At 24.5% G+C, this 13,521-nt stretch overlaps 1 protein-coding gene across 1 annotated transcript in view; it reads right to left on the reverse strand.

The window, feature by feature from the left end:
* LOC111618237 overlaps window positions 1-13,521 on the reverse strand; it is a 135,306-nt gene that overhangs the window by 14,997 nt on the left and 106,788 nt on the right. Inside the window, exons 8-9 of the mRNA XM_023359759.1 lie at window positions 3,812-3,818; window positions 2,481-2,532 (exon numbers count right to left, since the gene is read on the reverse strand). Coding sequence (XP_023215527.1) covers window positions 2,481-2,532; window positions 3,812-3,818 — 59 coding nt within the window. The remainder of the gene's footprint in view (window positions 1-2,480; window positions 2,533-3,811; window positions 3,819-13,521) is intronic.

The raw sequence follows: 13,521 nt of genomic DNA on the forward strand, positions 1-13,521 counted from the left end.
ATTAAAATAATAAAAATAAAAGAATTGAAGTTTTCAAGTTTTTTTAGATGTATTTTTTCCACTTTTTTTCGATACNTGCAGGACGCTCTTTTTGATCCAATGTATAATACAGGACTTACAGGTCGCTCTATTTGACTCCTGTATAATACAGGTTATCTTTTTGATAACATAAGACATTTAAGCTTTTTTTATCACCCTATACAAGACAAATCATTCTTCTGATCATCCTATACAAAATAATCATTCTTTTTGATTACACTGTATAATAAAATTTCATCTCTTATCATTATCCTGCATAATATATTATTATTAGATAGGAAAATTATCATATATTAACCTCATTACAATTGCTTCCTATTAACAAAATCAAAAACTAATTTTAATCGCCTTTTATTAAATTATTTTATAAATTATCTATTTATAAAAATATTATTAACCTTATATTTTTATATACAGTATCAATATAGTATATATATTCTTGGCAAATTATAGAAACATATATTCGTTAATAAATATTAATATTGTATTAATAAATATAAATACTGTATATTAATATAATAATATAATTTATAAAAATATAAATTGTTAAACAGATTTTAAAATAGGTATTAATGATTTTTTTTTAGAAAATATAAGCTGATTTTTATCTGTTAAATTCCTAAAAATTCTAATGTTTATGGAAGATTTCATCCAAAATAACGTATCAAAACAGTGAATCAAACAGCACAGACGATAAGTTATATTGTAGAATGATTTACAGACTGTCTGTCTGTAACTCACTCGACAATATAATTTATGACATGACAATTGAACAATAACATGAATTTACAATCGAGAATAATGTAAAATATTTGAAATTCTCCAATAAAAATTGCTATGTTAGTAAGTAATAGCTCTATCGGATGTTGTTACAAACAAATAAGTATAGTAAAACTTGTCTAAAACGGAAACCTTCCTAAACGGAAAAAATTCTTTGGAAAGGAGCGATTTTCTGATTTAAAAACCTGTTTTAAAAAGTAAACTTGCCAAACCGGAAAAAATATTTTTCACCGCGTCATTCCGTCTTACACAAGTTTTACTGTATCACGTGTTATCTGGGGCACGAGACAGAGTGTAGAAACGAAAGACTTTCTTTCTATCAATAGCTCTTCCATCATCAATGTTACATTCTAATTTTTTTTTCTTGTAAAAATTTATGATGATGGATTGTAGAAATGATAAATTCATTCAATAAAAAGATTTACTTCCTCTCTATTTTCTCGAATTCATGAGTATAAGAAATTATTTTAAAGTCACGTTATAAAAGTAAGAAGCTTACCATGGCCTTATTAGAAATAAAGGGCTACTTTAAAGTATCAGAAATAAGGGATTTTCTATAAAGAATCACAAGAAAGAAGCTTACACAGCTGTAATTTATTAGGAATGAGGAACTTGCCATAAACCACTAAAAACTCTGCTATAACTAGACTATTGAAACGTTTTAAAAGTAAATAAGTGTTAGTCAAGTAGAATAATTATTAAAAAGAAGAATAAATGTAGTAAGCATTAAAAGTAAGAGTAAGGAGAGTAAGGGTTAGAAGTATGGATAAACAGATAGAGAATATTAGCAGTAAGGTAAATAGTGTAAGCATTAAAAGTAAGGAAGTAAAGTAAGCTATAGAGGTAAGGAAATACAGTAAACGTTATAAGTAAGAAAGTAAAGTAAGCTCTAGAGGTAAGGAAATACAGTAAACGTTATAAGTAAGGAAGTAAAGTAAGCTCTAGAGGTAAGGAAATAGAGTAAAAGTAAAGTAAGCTCTAGAGGTAAGGAAATAGAGTAAACGTTATAAGTAAGGAAGTGCAGTAACCGTTAGAAGTAAAGTAAGCAAGAAAGTAAGGAAATGGAATAAGGAAATAATGTACTAAAAGTAAGGAAATGGAGTAGCACCAGAAGTAAGGAAGTAGAATAAGCACCAGAAGTGAGGAAGTGAAATAAGCACTAAAAGTAAGGAAGTGGAGTAAGCGCTAAAGGTAAAGAAGAAAGACTAAACGTTTAGAAGTAAGGAAGTAGAGTAAGCAGTAGATGTAAGATAAACGAATAAACATACAAATAAAACACATAAGATCATACTCTTAAGCATTACAAGAACACTGATTCATTATCATTATAATGATTACACTCTAATTATAATTAATATAATAAGTAATATTATATAAAAATTCGACACGACATTCTAACAATAAAACAATAAGTTATTGATATNCATACAAATAAAACACATAAGATCATACTCTTAAGCATTACAAGAACACTGATTCATTATCATTATAATGATTACACTCTAATTATAATTAATATCATATTAAACCACAAAATTATATAAACATTCGACACGACATTCTAACAATAAAACAATAAGTTATTGATATAAAGAATCGCATAGCGATTTAATTGTTATAAACAAACAAACACAAAAAAAAACAAATCTAAATAAACTCACTTTGAAGTAGAGTTGATTCCTATAGCGAGGGTGATAATATTCCTTTGATTTTCTAACATTACAGTAAGCAGACAGTAAAATATTATTATATTGAAATTACTAGAAAACGTTCGATATCCTGAGCACATAACACGTAAGATATGATAGATCATATTGGAGCATTTTAACGTTTAAAATTAATTTTAAAAAACCAGCGAAAATTTAAAAAATAAATTAGAAAATCTTCATTAAACACGTGTCAAAACTTTTGACAAAAAAATTTTTTTACAAGCTTGGCAATGCTCACGCCATAACAGAGAATTTGTACAGGACTACATTAGCGCCACCATGTGATGTATTTAGTAATGATACAAATTCTGTATGTTTAATACCTGTGTAACATGTAAAAAAAAATTAATAATCTTTAAATTTTGATGGGTTTCTTTAAATAAATTATTAATATTACATAATGTAATATGACTTATCGAATCAAGAATTATATATATTTTTTTAAATAAAAGAAAAGTGCAGGGTGTGAATATTAATCTAAATGCAATTTAAAAGTCAATTTTATATTTATTTATTTAATTTTTTAGAAAATAAAATACAAATTTAGTTGTGTTAACAATGAAAATAGATCGATCTTGCTTTAATGGTCTTTTTTTAAAAGATAAATATTCAAAATAACTTTAAAGAATAACTTTAATTTTTTTTAATGTAATAATTTTTGAGTTTTCTTTCGTGGAAATGCGATTTTTCATAATTTTTTTTTAAAGTTAAATATACAAAATGTTTGAAGGAATTTTACTTTTTGTATATATCACAGGTGAGATTTTTTGACTTTTTTTTGCGTTTTTTTATTCACTTGATATTATGCAATTTTTTAAGATAAATGTTTAAAAAAATTGCCTTTGTTTTTGCGTTTTTATAAATGCAGTTTTTATAATTTTTTTTTAAGCTAAATACTCAAAAAAAATGTAAAGAAATTTTACTTTGTATACCAACTGAGATTTTTTAAAATATTTTTTTCGCCTTTTTAGATAAATATTCAAAAAATTTACAAAATGTTACTTTTTTTGAGCTATTTAGAGGTAATTTTTTTCGAATTTTTGAGTTAATTTCATTTATATACCGTACCTTTTTTTAACATAATGTTATTACAGTAACAATAAAAGATTAATGTAAAATTTTTAAGAAAATCCTCACAATAATCTAAAAAATTAAACATAAAATTTCTATAAAAATTATAAATTTATTATCGATATAATATTTAATTTTATAAATTAAATATGTATTAAAATTTCGTTAAATTATAAAATATTTAACGAAATATTTCATCTTAACTTAGATACCTTTTAACTTAAACGAGGTTTATTTAATTATTTAAATTAAAGATTAATCAATATTAATTCTTTTATTTATAGTATATAAATTGTGAGCCAATTTAAGAGTGTTTTTTTATAATAAAAAAATTATCATAATTTTTTTAAAAGTAGTTTTAAAGTATGGAAGAAGTTTTTCCATATTGGAAAAATATTGGTGAGTCAGAAAAATTGATATTATTACTCAACAGGAAAAGCAATATCTCTTTTTTTAGAAGTAAGTGAATGTTATTGAAAAGCTTTTTTCGAATGACTTTTCCAAAACATTTAATAAAATTTTTAATTTTCTTAGCCATAATCTTAGTATAACGATGCTATTAAGTTAATGGTATTAGGTATAGAAACTATTCTATCACATATACTATATATTATATAAAATTTATACAGTATAGTGATTAAAACTTTATAATAACTAGAAAATAAAAGTTGGAAACGTTTTAGCTAGACTTTTCAGGCATTCTTTATTTGTTTTCATCCTTAATAATTGCTACCTTCTCCTTTAAATCTTCAGATTGTTTCGGGAGATTTTAAGGAAATAGGGCCATATCTCACGAACCAATAGCCCGATTTTTATAAAAATTTCTGGAAACGTTTCTTCCTACTATACCAATCTACCTGAAAATTTTTAGAAATTTTCGACGAACAGTACAGGAGTTATTAAGCTTCAAATTGTGTGAACAAAATCGTGCTCCCCACACACTAATATCCATACATACAGAAAAAAAACCCCAACTTGTTTTGAATTTCTCGACGTTTCAAGGTCCCCGAGTCCAAAAATTTAAAAATCTTGGAGTCATTTGTTGATAGATCGCCATACTTTCCCTCTGTTATACAGTATAGTATACGAAACTGATAGTCACATACCCTTCATGGTATAGGCAACAAGACTTCTAAGTATATTCTACTACTATAAATTAACACTATTCTTACATTATATCTAAAATTAAATATAGTTATAAATAAGATAATTATTTAAAATAAATAAAATATAATTTTTATAACATAAAATTCTAAGAATGCAATTTAAAAAAAATTCCCTTTAATGGAAATTCGCTTTAATGGAAAATTAATGTGTTGAGTGTATAAAATAGCACAAATGTGCTAGAAGATAGTCTATTATTTTTAGTAAAATATATAAATTATTCATTATTATAAAATAAAATATTAATATCTGTATAAAAATAATTTCTATTGTAATTAATTCTTTTTCTTATAAGACTTTTACTTTATACGATTCGTTTACGTATATAATATTAATATAAAGTAAATATTCGTTTTATAAGTATTAGTATAAACATTTCTTGTATAAATTGTTTACAGTATTAATTTCTCCTATAAATCAATTATGTAAATCAAGGATTTCCTGTAGAAACCATCTATTTAAATCCAAAAATTCGTTGTATTAATCGATTATATAACAGCACGTATTTCCCGTATAAATCAAATATTAAAAAAAAATAAAAAAAAAATTACTTGTAAAGATCGGATACACGAAGCAAGGATTTAACGTAGAAATTAGATACATAAATCGTTGCATAAATCACTTAAATAAAACAAAAATTCCTAAGTGGAAATTAGATCTATACGAGTTTATTCTAATAAAATTCCCTGTATAAAAATCACTTTTATGAAGTAAAAAAATAAAAATAAAAAAGAATCCCTAAACAAATCAGAGATACGTAAAATTCTCATTTGATATATAATAATTAAGCACGAGAGAGCGGTCATTGACGAAAATCGAAATCATTCTTCAGCATCCCCGTTCAAGGATATGAGCTCAACCATCAGGAAGTTTCCCCAGGTAAGCAATTGCGCATGCTCACATCTTTCATTTGACACACTTGCCTGCCTTCCTCCGTCTCTGATAGAGGGAGGAATGATGTCGCTAGAGTTGCTAGCGACCAGAACAACATCTTTGCATGATGTATATATATACAATATTTTCAATATTGCACTTCGTCACTACCGATGTAAAGGGGTAAGTTAAATAAACGAAAAAATAAAAAATTCATTGTTTATACGTAAATTTTTAATCATTTCTATCCCTATATATATCATAGAATAACTTCCCGTTAAATATATATTCGTATAATTAATATTTAATTGATTTTTTTTACGATTTTAGATACACTCAATATTCGGCCAATCCTGACCAGCTCGATAATGTAACAGATATTTTAAAAATGTTATTGGAAGGTTACGACATCAGACTGAGACCAAATTTTGGAGGTGAGTCTAGTGTATTTTCTTCTACACTTAACTTAACATTAGTGTTAAGGGGATGCAAATAGTTTAGTAGAATATCACTAAACTCTACGTAGTTAAAGAGGTGTAAAATAAAAAAAAAATATATATATATATAGTAAAGATTGAATCGAGAAAATCAATAGCCAAGATGGTAGACGTTGAATTATAAACCTGCATTACGGGTCACCTGGTTTGACGTAATTTAGTAATAAAGGAACCATTTGTAAAGGTCTTATTGCTTGTTTACTGTTTCTTTCCTTTATCTACAGGTTACATCTATATTTTATAGTTTTACAATGGTTACTATTGTTTTATCTTCTTTTATATCTAAGTATACGTGTTAAACATTTATGTAACATTACGTATTTATAGTATATTATTTTAAATTTTATCTATTTAAGTTATTTAAAGTATTAAATAAATATATATATATTTTTTAGGTGAAATTATAATCATTTTACATTTTTTTTCTCTTATTTTTTTCATGCTTAGGATTATACTTTAACGTTATATTTAAATCAAAATTGGAAGGATGATAGATTATCGTTTAGTTCGGAAAATTACGAATTGACATTATCTGGTGATTTTGCCGAAAAAATTTGGGTACCGGATACATTTTTTGCTAATGATAAAAATTCATTTCTTCACGAAGTCACCGAAAAAAATAAAATGATACGTTTAAAGTCTGATGGGAGTATATCATATGGTATGAGGTAAGTGTACTGCACGTTTTACTATTATTCTTTTTAGAAAGTAGGCCTGGGGCGTAGATACAGTATATATTGAGGCCCTGTAGCATACGTACTATACTGTACAACATTACATATTGGAGGGCCCTGTGGCATAATACATATTGGTGGTCCAGATCAGTTTGCTTCTTTTGCACCCCTTTCTCAGGGTGTTACTGTTTAGAAATGCATTTTTTTAAAAGAAAAAAAATTGTATTTATTGATTTTTAAAATATTTTTTTAATATGACTTGAAATAAATTCAAAAAACATACAGGATAAAGTAGCTTTTTCTATGTTACAAAGTAAGTTTTTGGATAGATCTTAAGAAAGTATACCCTTGTAAAGGGAATTATGCCTTGTAATTTTTATCGAGATTAATAATTGTTAATTTTTATAACTTAAAGCGTAATACTCAAAACAGTAAAAAATATACATGATAAAGTAGCTTTTTCTATGTTACAAAGTAAGTTTTTGGATAGATCTTAAGAAAGTATACCCTTGTAAAGGGAATTATGCCTTGTAATTTTTATCGAGATTAATAATTGTTAATTTTTATAACTTAAAGCGTAATACTCAAAACAGTAAAAAATATACATCATAAAATAGACTCTTCCATCTTACAAAGTGACTGTTGGATGTAGTTTAATATAGCACACCCTCGAAAAATGGGCATTATAACTTATAAATTTGATTATAATTATTTATTATTAACACTTATAAACACTTTTATAAGATATTTTAATATATAATCTTTAAAAAAATTCAAAAAGTATACAAGATAAGATAAATTTTTTCGTGTTACAAAGTGTGTTTTTGAGTGGATCTCAAAGAAGCACGTCTTAGAAAATAATTATTGTGCCCTAATTTTAATCATAATTAATTATAATTAATATTTATAAATACTTTTATAAAGTTTATAAGGATTTATTAATGTATAAAATTATAGTAAATTCAAAAGAATACAAGATAGAATAGATTTTTTCCAGATTATACAGTGTTTCTTGAATAGATCTTAGGCGAATACGTCCTTGGAAAATGGGCAATATGCCTTGTAATTTTCATCATGATTGATTATTATTAATTTTTAATGATATAATTCGTTTAATTTTAGTATAATAAAAGAGAAAGATTCATTTTTAATTAGTAATTATAAGTAATTTTTCTATATTTAAAAAAAGAATTTTTTTCTGTTACATTAAACTACACTTATGAGTTTCAAATACAAGCAAAAATATTTCAAAAAATTCTTAAAAAATTAAAATAAAATATTTAATAAAAATGCAAATTATTTTTAAATAAAAATTCATTATTTANGTTTTCGTTGGAATTTTCTTAAATGAAGAAGAATTAAATGAAGAATTCGATATTTTTCTCCATTTTTTTTTTTATTAAATGGAAGAATTTATTGAACTCTTCAGTGACGAAGAATTCCACAAAGCATTTTATTTCTTTATTAAATTAAAGAATAATTTAATGAATTCTATTAAAGAAGATTTCATTGAGGAGAAATGCTCAAAAGTTGTTTTATTTCTTTATTAAATTGAAGAATTCATTGAATTCTTCAATTTAATTCTTCATTGGAGAACATTTTAGTAAAGAAAAAATTTCTTATTTTTTTTATTAAACTGAAGTAGAATTAATTGAATTCTTTAGTGGAGAAGAGTTCCCTAAAGTTTTTATTTCTTCATTAAATTGAAGAAGAATTTAACAGAAAGAATTGAAGAGAATTCGCTTAAGAAAGAAAAACATTCAAAAAAGAAAGTGTTTAATAAATTCCTCTTCAAAAATAAAGAAGAGTTTAATGAATTCTTTATTGAAGAAGATTTCAACGAAGGATTCATTAAAATGTTTTTGTATCTTTATTAAATTGAATAAGCAAACAAATCCAACAAATTGAAGAAGCAAACAAATCCATTGAGTTTTTGAATGAAGATTTCAATGAAGAAGAATTAATCGATTTTTTCCTCATTTCTTTATTGAATTAATAAAGAATTCAAGAGAGGAAATTGAAGAGATTTTATTTTAAAAAAATCCCCAAGAATAATTTTTCTTGACGTTTTTAATTCTTAACTTCTTCCTTCAATTTTTTCCCTTAAATTGAAGGAATTCTTCATCCTTGAAACAAGATGAAGAATTTATTGAATTCTTCTTCAAAGAAGAATTCATTTAATTCTGTTTTAAATTCTTCAAAGAAAAATTCAGTAAATTTTTATCTTCCTTCAAGGGAAAAATTTATTTTCTTAAAGAAAGAATTCATTTTATCGAATCCTTCATTATTTCTTGTAAGCATACAATATTTATTGTATTAAATTTATTTTATTTTTTCTTAAAAAAGTTCTTAATTTATTTTTAATAGTTGTTGATGATGATGTTATCTTGTTAATTTTAATTTGTCTTTGACAAAGCAAAGATTAATTTTGATAAGGATTCATCCATCCCTTCCAGCTGTGCAACTGGTTCCAATCAATATTTTGTTTGCACAAGCGAGAGAAGGTTGTACTTCATTTTATCTCTGATTACTTCCTTTTACTTTCCATCCTCTTCCATTCTCTCTCTTTCTGTCTCTCTCTCTCTCTCCCTTTCTTTGCTGTTTAATTATCTGGATATGTATATACATTTTTTCATGAAGATAAGAAATTTTTAATATATACTTCTGGCTTCCAGTAAAGAAATTTTATGTATCTAAAAATTTATTAAGAAAAAACAAGGTTTTGATTATTAATAAACAATAAATTTAATAGCAAAGAATGGGAATTTTTCTTTCCAATGTGTAGAATTAAAAGAAAATTTCAGAAATGTAAGTAAAAAATATGAATTTTAAGCATTAATCAGCAAGATTTTTAAGCAAAAAACATAGATTTTAATCATTAAATTTTACTTAATCACGAATTTCAAGTAAGCACTTAAAATAGACGACTCTTAAGCAAAATATATATGCATTTTTAAGCATTACGGAGTAAAATTTCTAAGTAAAAACACGAGTTTTTATCATTAATAACAAAAAAAAAAAATCTCTATAAGTGAAAATGAATTTTGATTATTAAACAAAAATTTAGAGCAAACGACGAATTACGATCCTTAAAACCAGAAATTCTGTAAGCCCAAATGAAATTTTTAACATTAAAAATAAAGAATTTCAAGCAAGAAATGCGCATTTTAAGCATTAAAAAGTAAGGTTTTCTATTAAAAAGCACAAAATTTTGACATTAAACAAAAAATTCTAAACAAATTTTTATCGTTAAAATGAGAAATTCGAAATGATAAATGAGAGTTTGATCATTAGAATAAACAATTCCAAGCAACAAAATACACATTTTTAAGCATTAGAGTGCAAGATTCTAACCAGAAAATTGTATTTTGATCATTAAAAATCGAGAATTTCAAGCAAATAACACAAATTTTGATCATTAAAATCACAAATGCCAAATAAACAACACACAATTTTGGTCATTTGAACAACAAATGAAACCTTTTAAGAAGCAAACAAATCCAAGTTAAACACACAAACTTTTATAAGCAAATAATTCTAATCAAAGGAAAAAAACAACGATTGTGATCATTAACGAGCAAACAATTGCAAGAAAAGGAGCACAGATTCTGGTCATCAGGGGCTAAAATAATCGATTCAATAGATTAACAATGTATTGAACCAGATGCTACACATAAGTATAACTAAAACTTTAATAACTGGCAAACTAATTAACTAGCTTAGAAATGAATAGATTTTTGAGATGAAAGTGTTATTCTCTGATTAAATTCGTCGAATATTTATTGAGGATTTATGGAAAATCATAATCGACAACCTGTATTAATTCCAATAAAGACATTCAACTGTTACAAATCCTAAGGATTTTCTAGTAAACAGCGTTACTAATTTATCAAATATTCTCTTCTTTCAAACATATTTAAATATATTTCTTATTTAACAGGCAATTAAACATGTTTTAATAAATAAAAATAGCAATAATTTGTAAATTTGTGATTGTAATTTTTTATAATTGGAAATTTTTTTATATGATTTAAAAGTATTTTTAGAATTAAAAAACTTTTTCCCCCTCTTATAATCTCGTTAGTTCGCGTAGTTAAATCTAGATGGCGCTAAGTGCCAGAAATTGCATGCAATATTGAATTGTTTACTGGTTGATGCAATAATTTAAAGTAAATATTATATATATATATATATTTTTNTATAAAACAATTATAAAACGTAATTTATTAATATTTTATTTTTATTTTTTGCAAAAATCGTTTTATTAAGGGTTTACATTCGTTTCCTTCAGAATCGTGTACATTACTTTCACGTGAATTTGACGTCATACTCACATTTTTATTATGAAGACAGTCCCATAATGACGTCAATTTGACGTAAAATTATATATTATTCTGGCAAACGAATATATTCTAAAGTTAAAAATTATTTTAATAAGATATAAACAATAAAATATTTATAAAAAAATAAATAGATACATAAAATTAAAATTTCTTTATAATTTAATGTAGTGTATTATTATTATTATTATTATTAATAAAATCATCAGAATAAAAATTTATGCTTCTAAAAACATAAAAAAATATTGTAATTTTGTATATTTTAAATTAGAAATACTTCCTCAAAAAACACGTGATCAATGATTAAACTTGGTGAAATGATAGAAGACATAAATATTTACAAATCCTCATAGTTTAACACTTCAAAAAATAAAAAATAAAAAACTAATCTAGAGAAAACTTTGAAGTGTTTACAAGTATATAAATCGATAGAACTTGCATGTAATCTCATTGTTTTTACTTAATTGATCCTCTAACAAAATTCATGACTCATGTTTCATTCAATCAGACAAGAAAATTACATTTTACTCTAGAAAAAAAAAGTTTATGCTTAAAAAAATATTTATTTTTAATTCACGTTTTACTCAAAAATTCTTAAGTATATTTTTAAGCTGAATACTTAACTAAATTCGTACTTATTTAAACTTTTTTTCCAGAATTTATACTTAATTAAGTACTTAAATTTGGCCTTACTTAAGTATGTCCAATTTCGTGCTTCCTTAGTCAACTTCATGCACTTAAATTTTTACCTGTTTAAAAGTGCTCACTTAACTAAATTTATGTTTACTTAAAAGTACGAAATATTTATATTTGGTACTTCAAAATGGTAAATTACCTAAATTTATACTTACATGATAGTACTAATCTACATTTGATCTTACTGGAAAGTACTGTACTGTACTGTACAGTACACCTAAATCTATTGTTTCTTTAAAGTACTTTCTTAAATTTATACTTACTTGAAAATACTCTATTCTCTTTCGAGTAAGTCCAAGTATAGATGAGTACAGTACATTTAACTAAGTATAAATTTACGTTAAGTAGGCCTACTTAGGGATAGTAATGTATACAGTACTTAACGTTAATTTATACTTATTTAAAACAGTGAGGCGTTATAGCTTCACGAGGCTCGGGAGAATTTTAGGGGGCTTCAAACGTTTCTCTTCGGAGAATTTTTTTCTTATAAAACATTAGTTTGGGGTCCTCCGTAAATGAGTGACAGGCAATTTCTCTTTTTCTCATAACTTAAAAATATATAAATTTTACTTTTTTGAAAGTATTCACCTAAATTTTTACCTGTATAAAAATGCATACTTAACTAAATTTATATTTACTTAAAAGTATTAAATTAAATTTACGTTTAATTTTTTTAATTATAAATGATTAAACTTCATAAATGTATATTATGTATTATTAGTATATATATACAGTATTATTCTGCTTTATGTATACAGTAAAATCTGTCCAAAACTGAAAAAAAAAATTCTGTGCCGTGAAATTCCGGTTTATACAGGTTTTACTGTATTATGGTGACTAAAAAATACTTGGTCTATATTTATATTTAAACGTGCTTACTTACCTAAATTTGTTCTTACGTAAAAGGTACAGTACTTACCTATGAGTTTATACTTATTTAAAAGCACTTATCTAAATTTATATTTACTTAAAAGGTACTTAACTAAATTTAAAATTAATTAATTTGCATTTTATTTTAATTATTTTAAAATATTTTTAAGTAAATATATACATATATATGCGTATTTTTTCGTTAGGTTCACTACAACATTGGCTTGTATGATGGACTTACATTATTATCCTTTGGATTCACAGAATTGTACAGTAGAAATTGAAAGCTGTAAGTTATATTTTAAAATCGAGTGTATATTATTGTGACGTCATTACAACGCTAGGCAGTAATTTTTAATCGTATTTTAATTTTAAAAAATTGCGTGACTTCAGGAAGTTGATATATAATTAAGCTTTCCCCTCTATGTTTTTCATATCTGGTCTCGATTTTCGTCTATACAACTCCGTTCTTGATATTAACGAAGGGCAGACAGACGGACGGACGGACGACAGTATAATGTACTGTATAAGTCTTCAATTTAAAAATTGCAGCCCAATAATAATTAATAAATGTATAAATTACGTATTGGAATTATTAAATTAATGTTTAATTATATTTAAAATAATTAGCTTATATTTAGTATTTACAAAAAGTACACAAAAGATTTCATTTCTGATATTTAGTATTAATTATAATCAATCATAAAAACGTAATAATTAATTAATTGAATAATATTTTATTATATTTTAATAATAAAAATGTGTTAAAAAATTCTTAAAAAAATGTAAATAAAAAAATTATTTTAGC

This window comes from Centruroides sculpturatus, unplaced genomic scaffold (assembly GCF_000671375.1).
Source record: "Centruroides sculpturatus isolate CEXI.00-Female unplaced genomic scaffold, Cexi_2.0 scaffold145, whole genome shotgun sequence".
NCBI classification, from domain to species: domain Eukaryota; kingdom Metazoa; phylum Arthropoda; class Arachnida; order Scorpiones; family Buthidae; genus Centruroides; species Centruroides sculpturatus.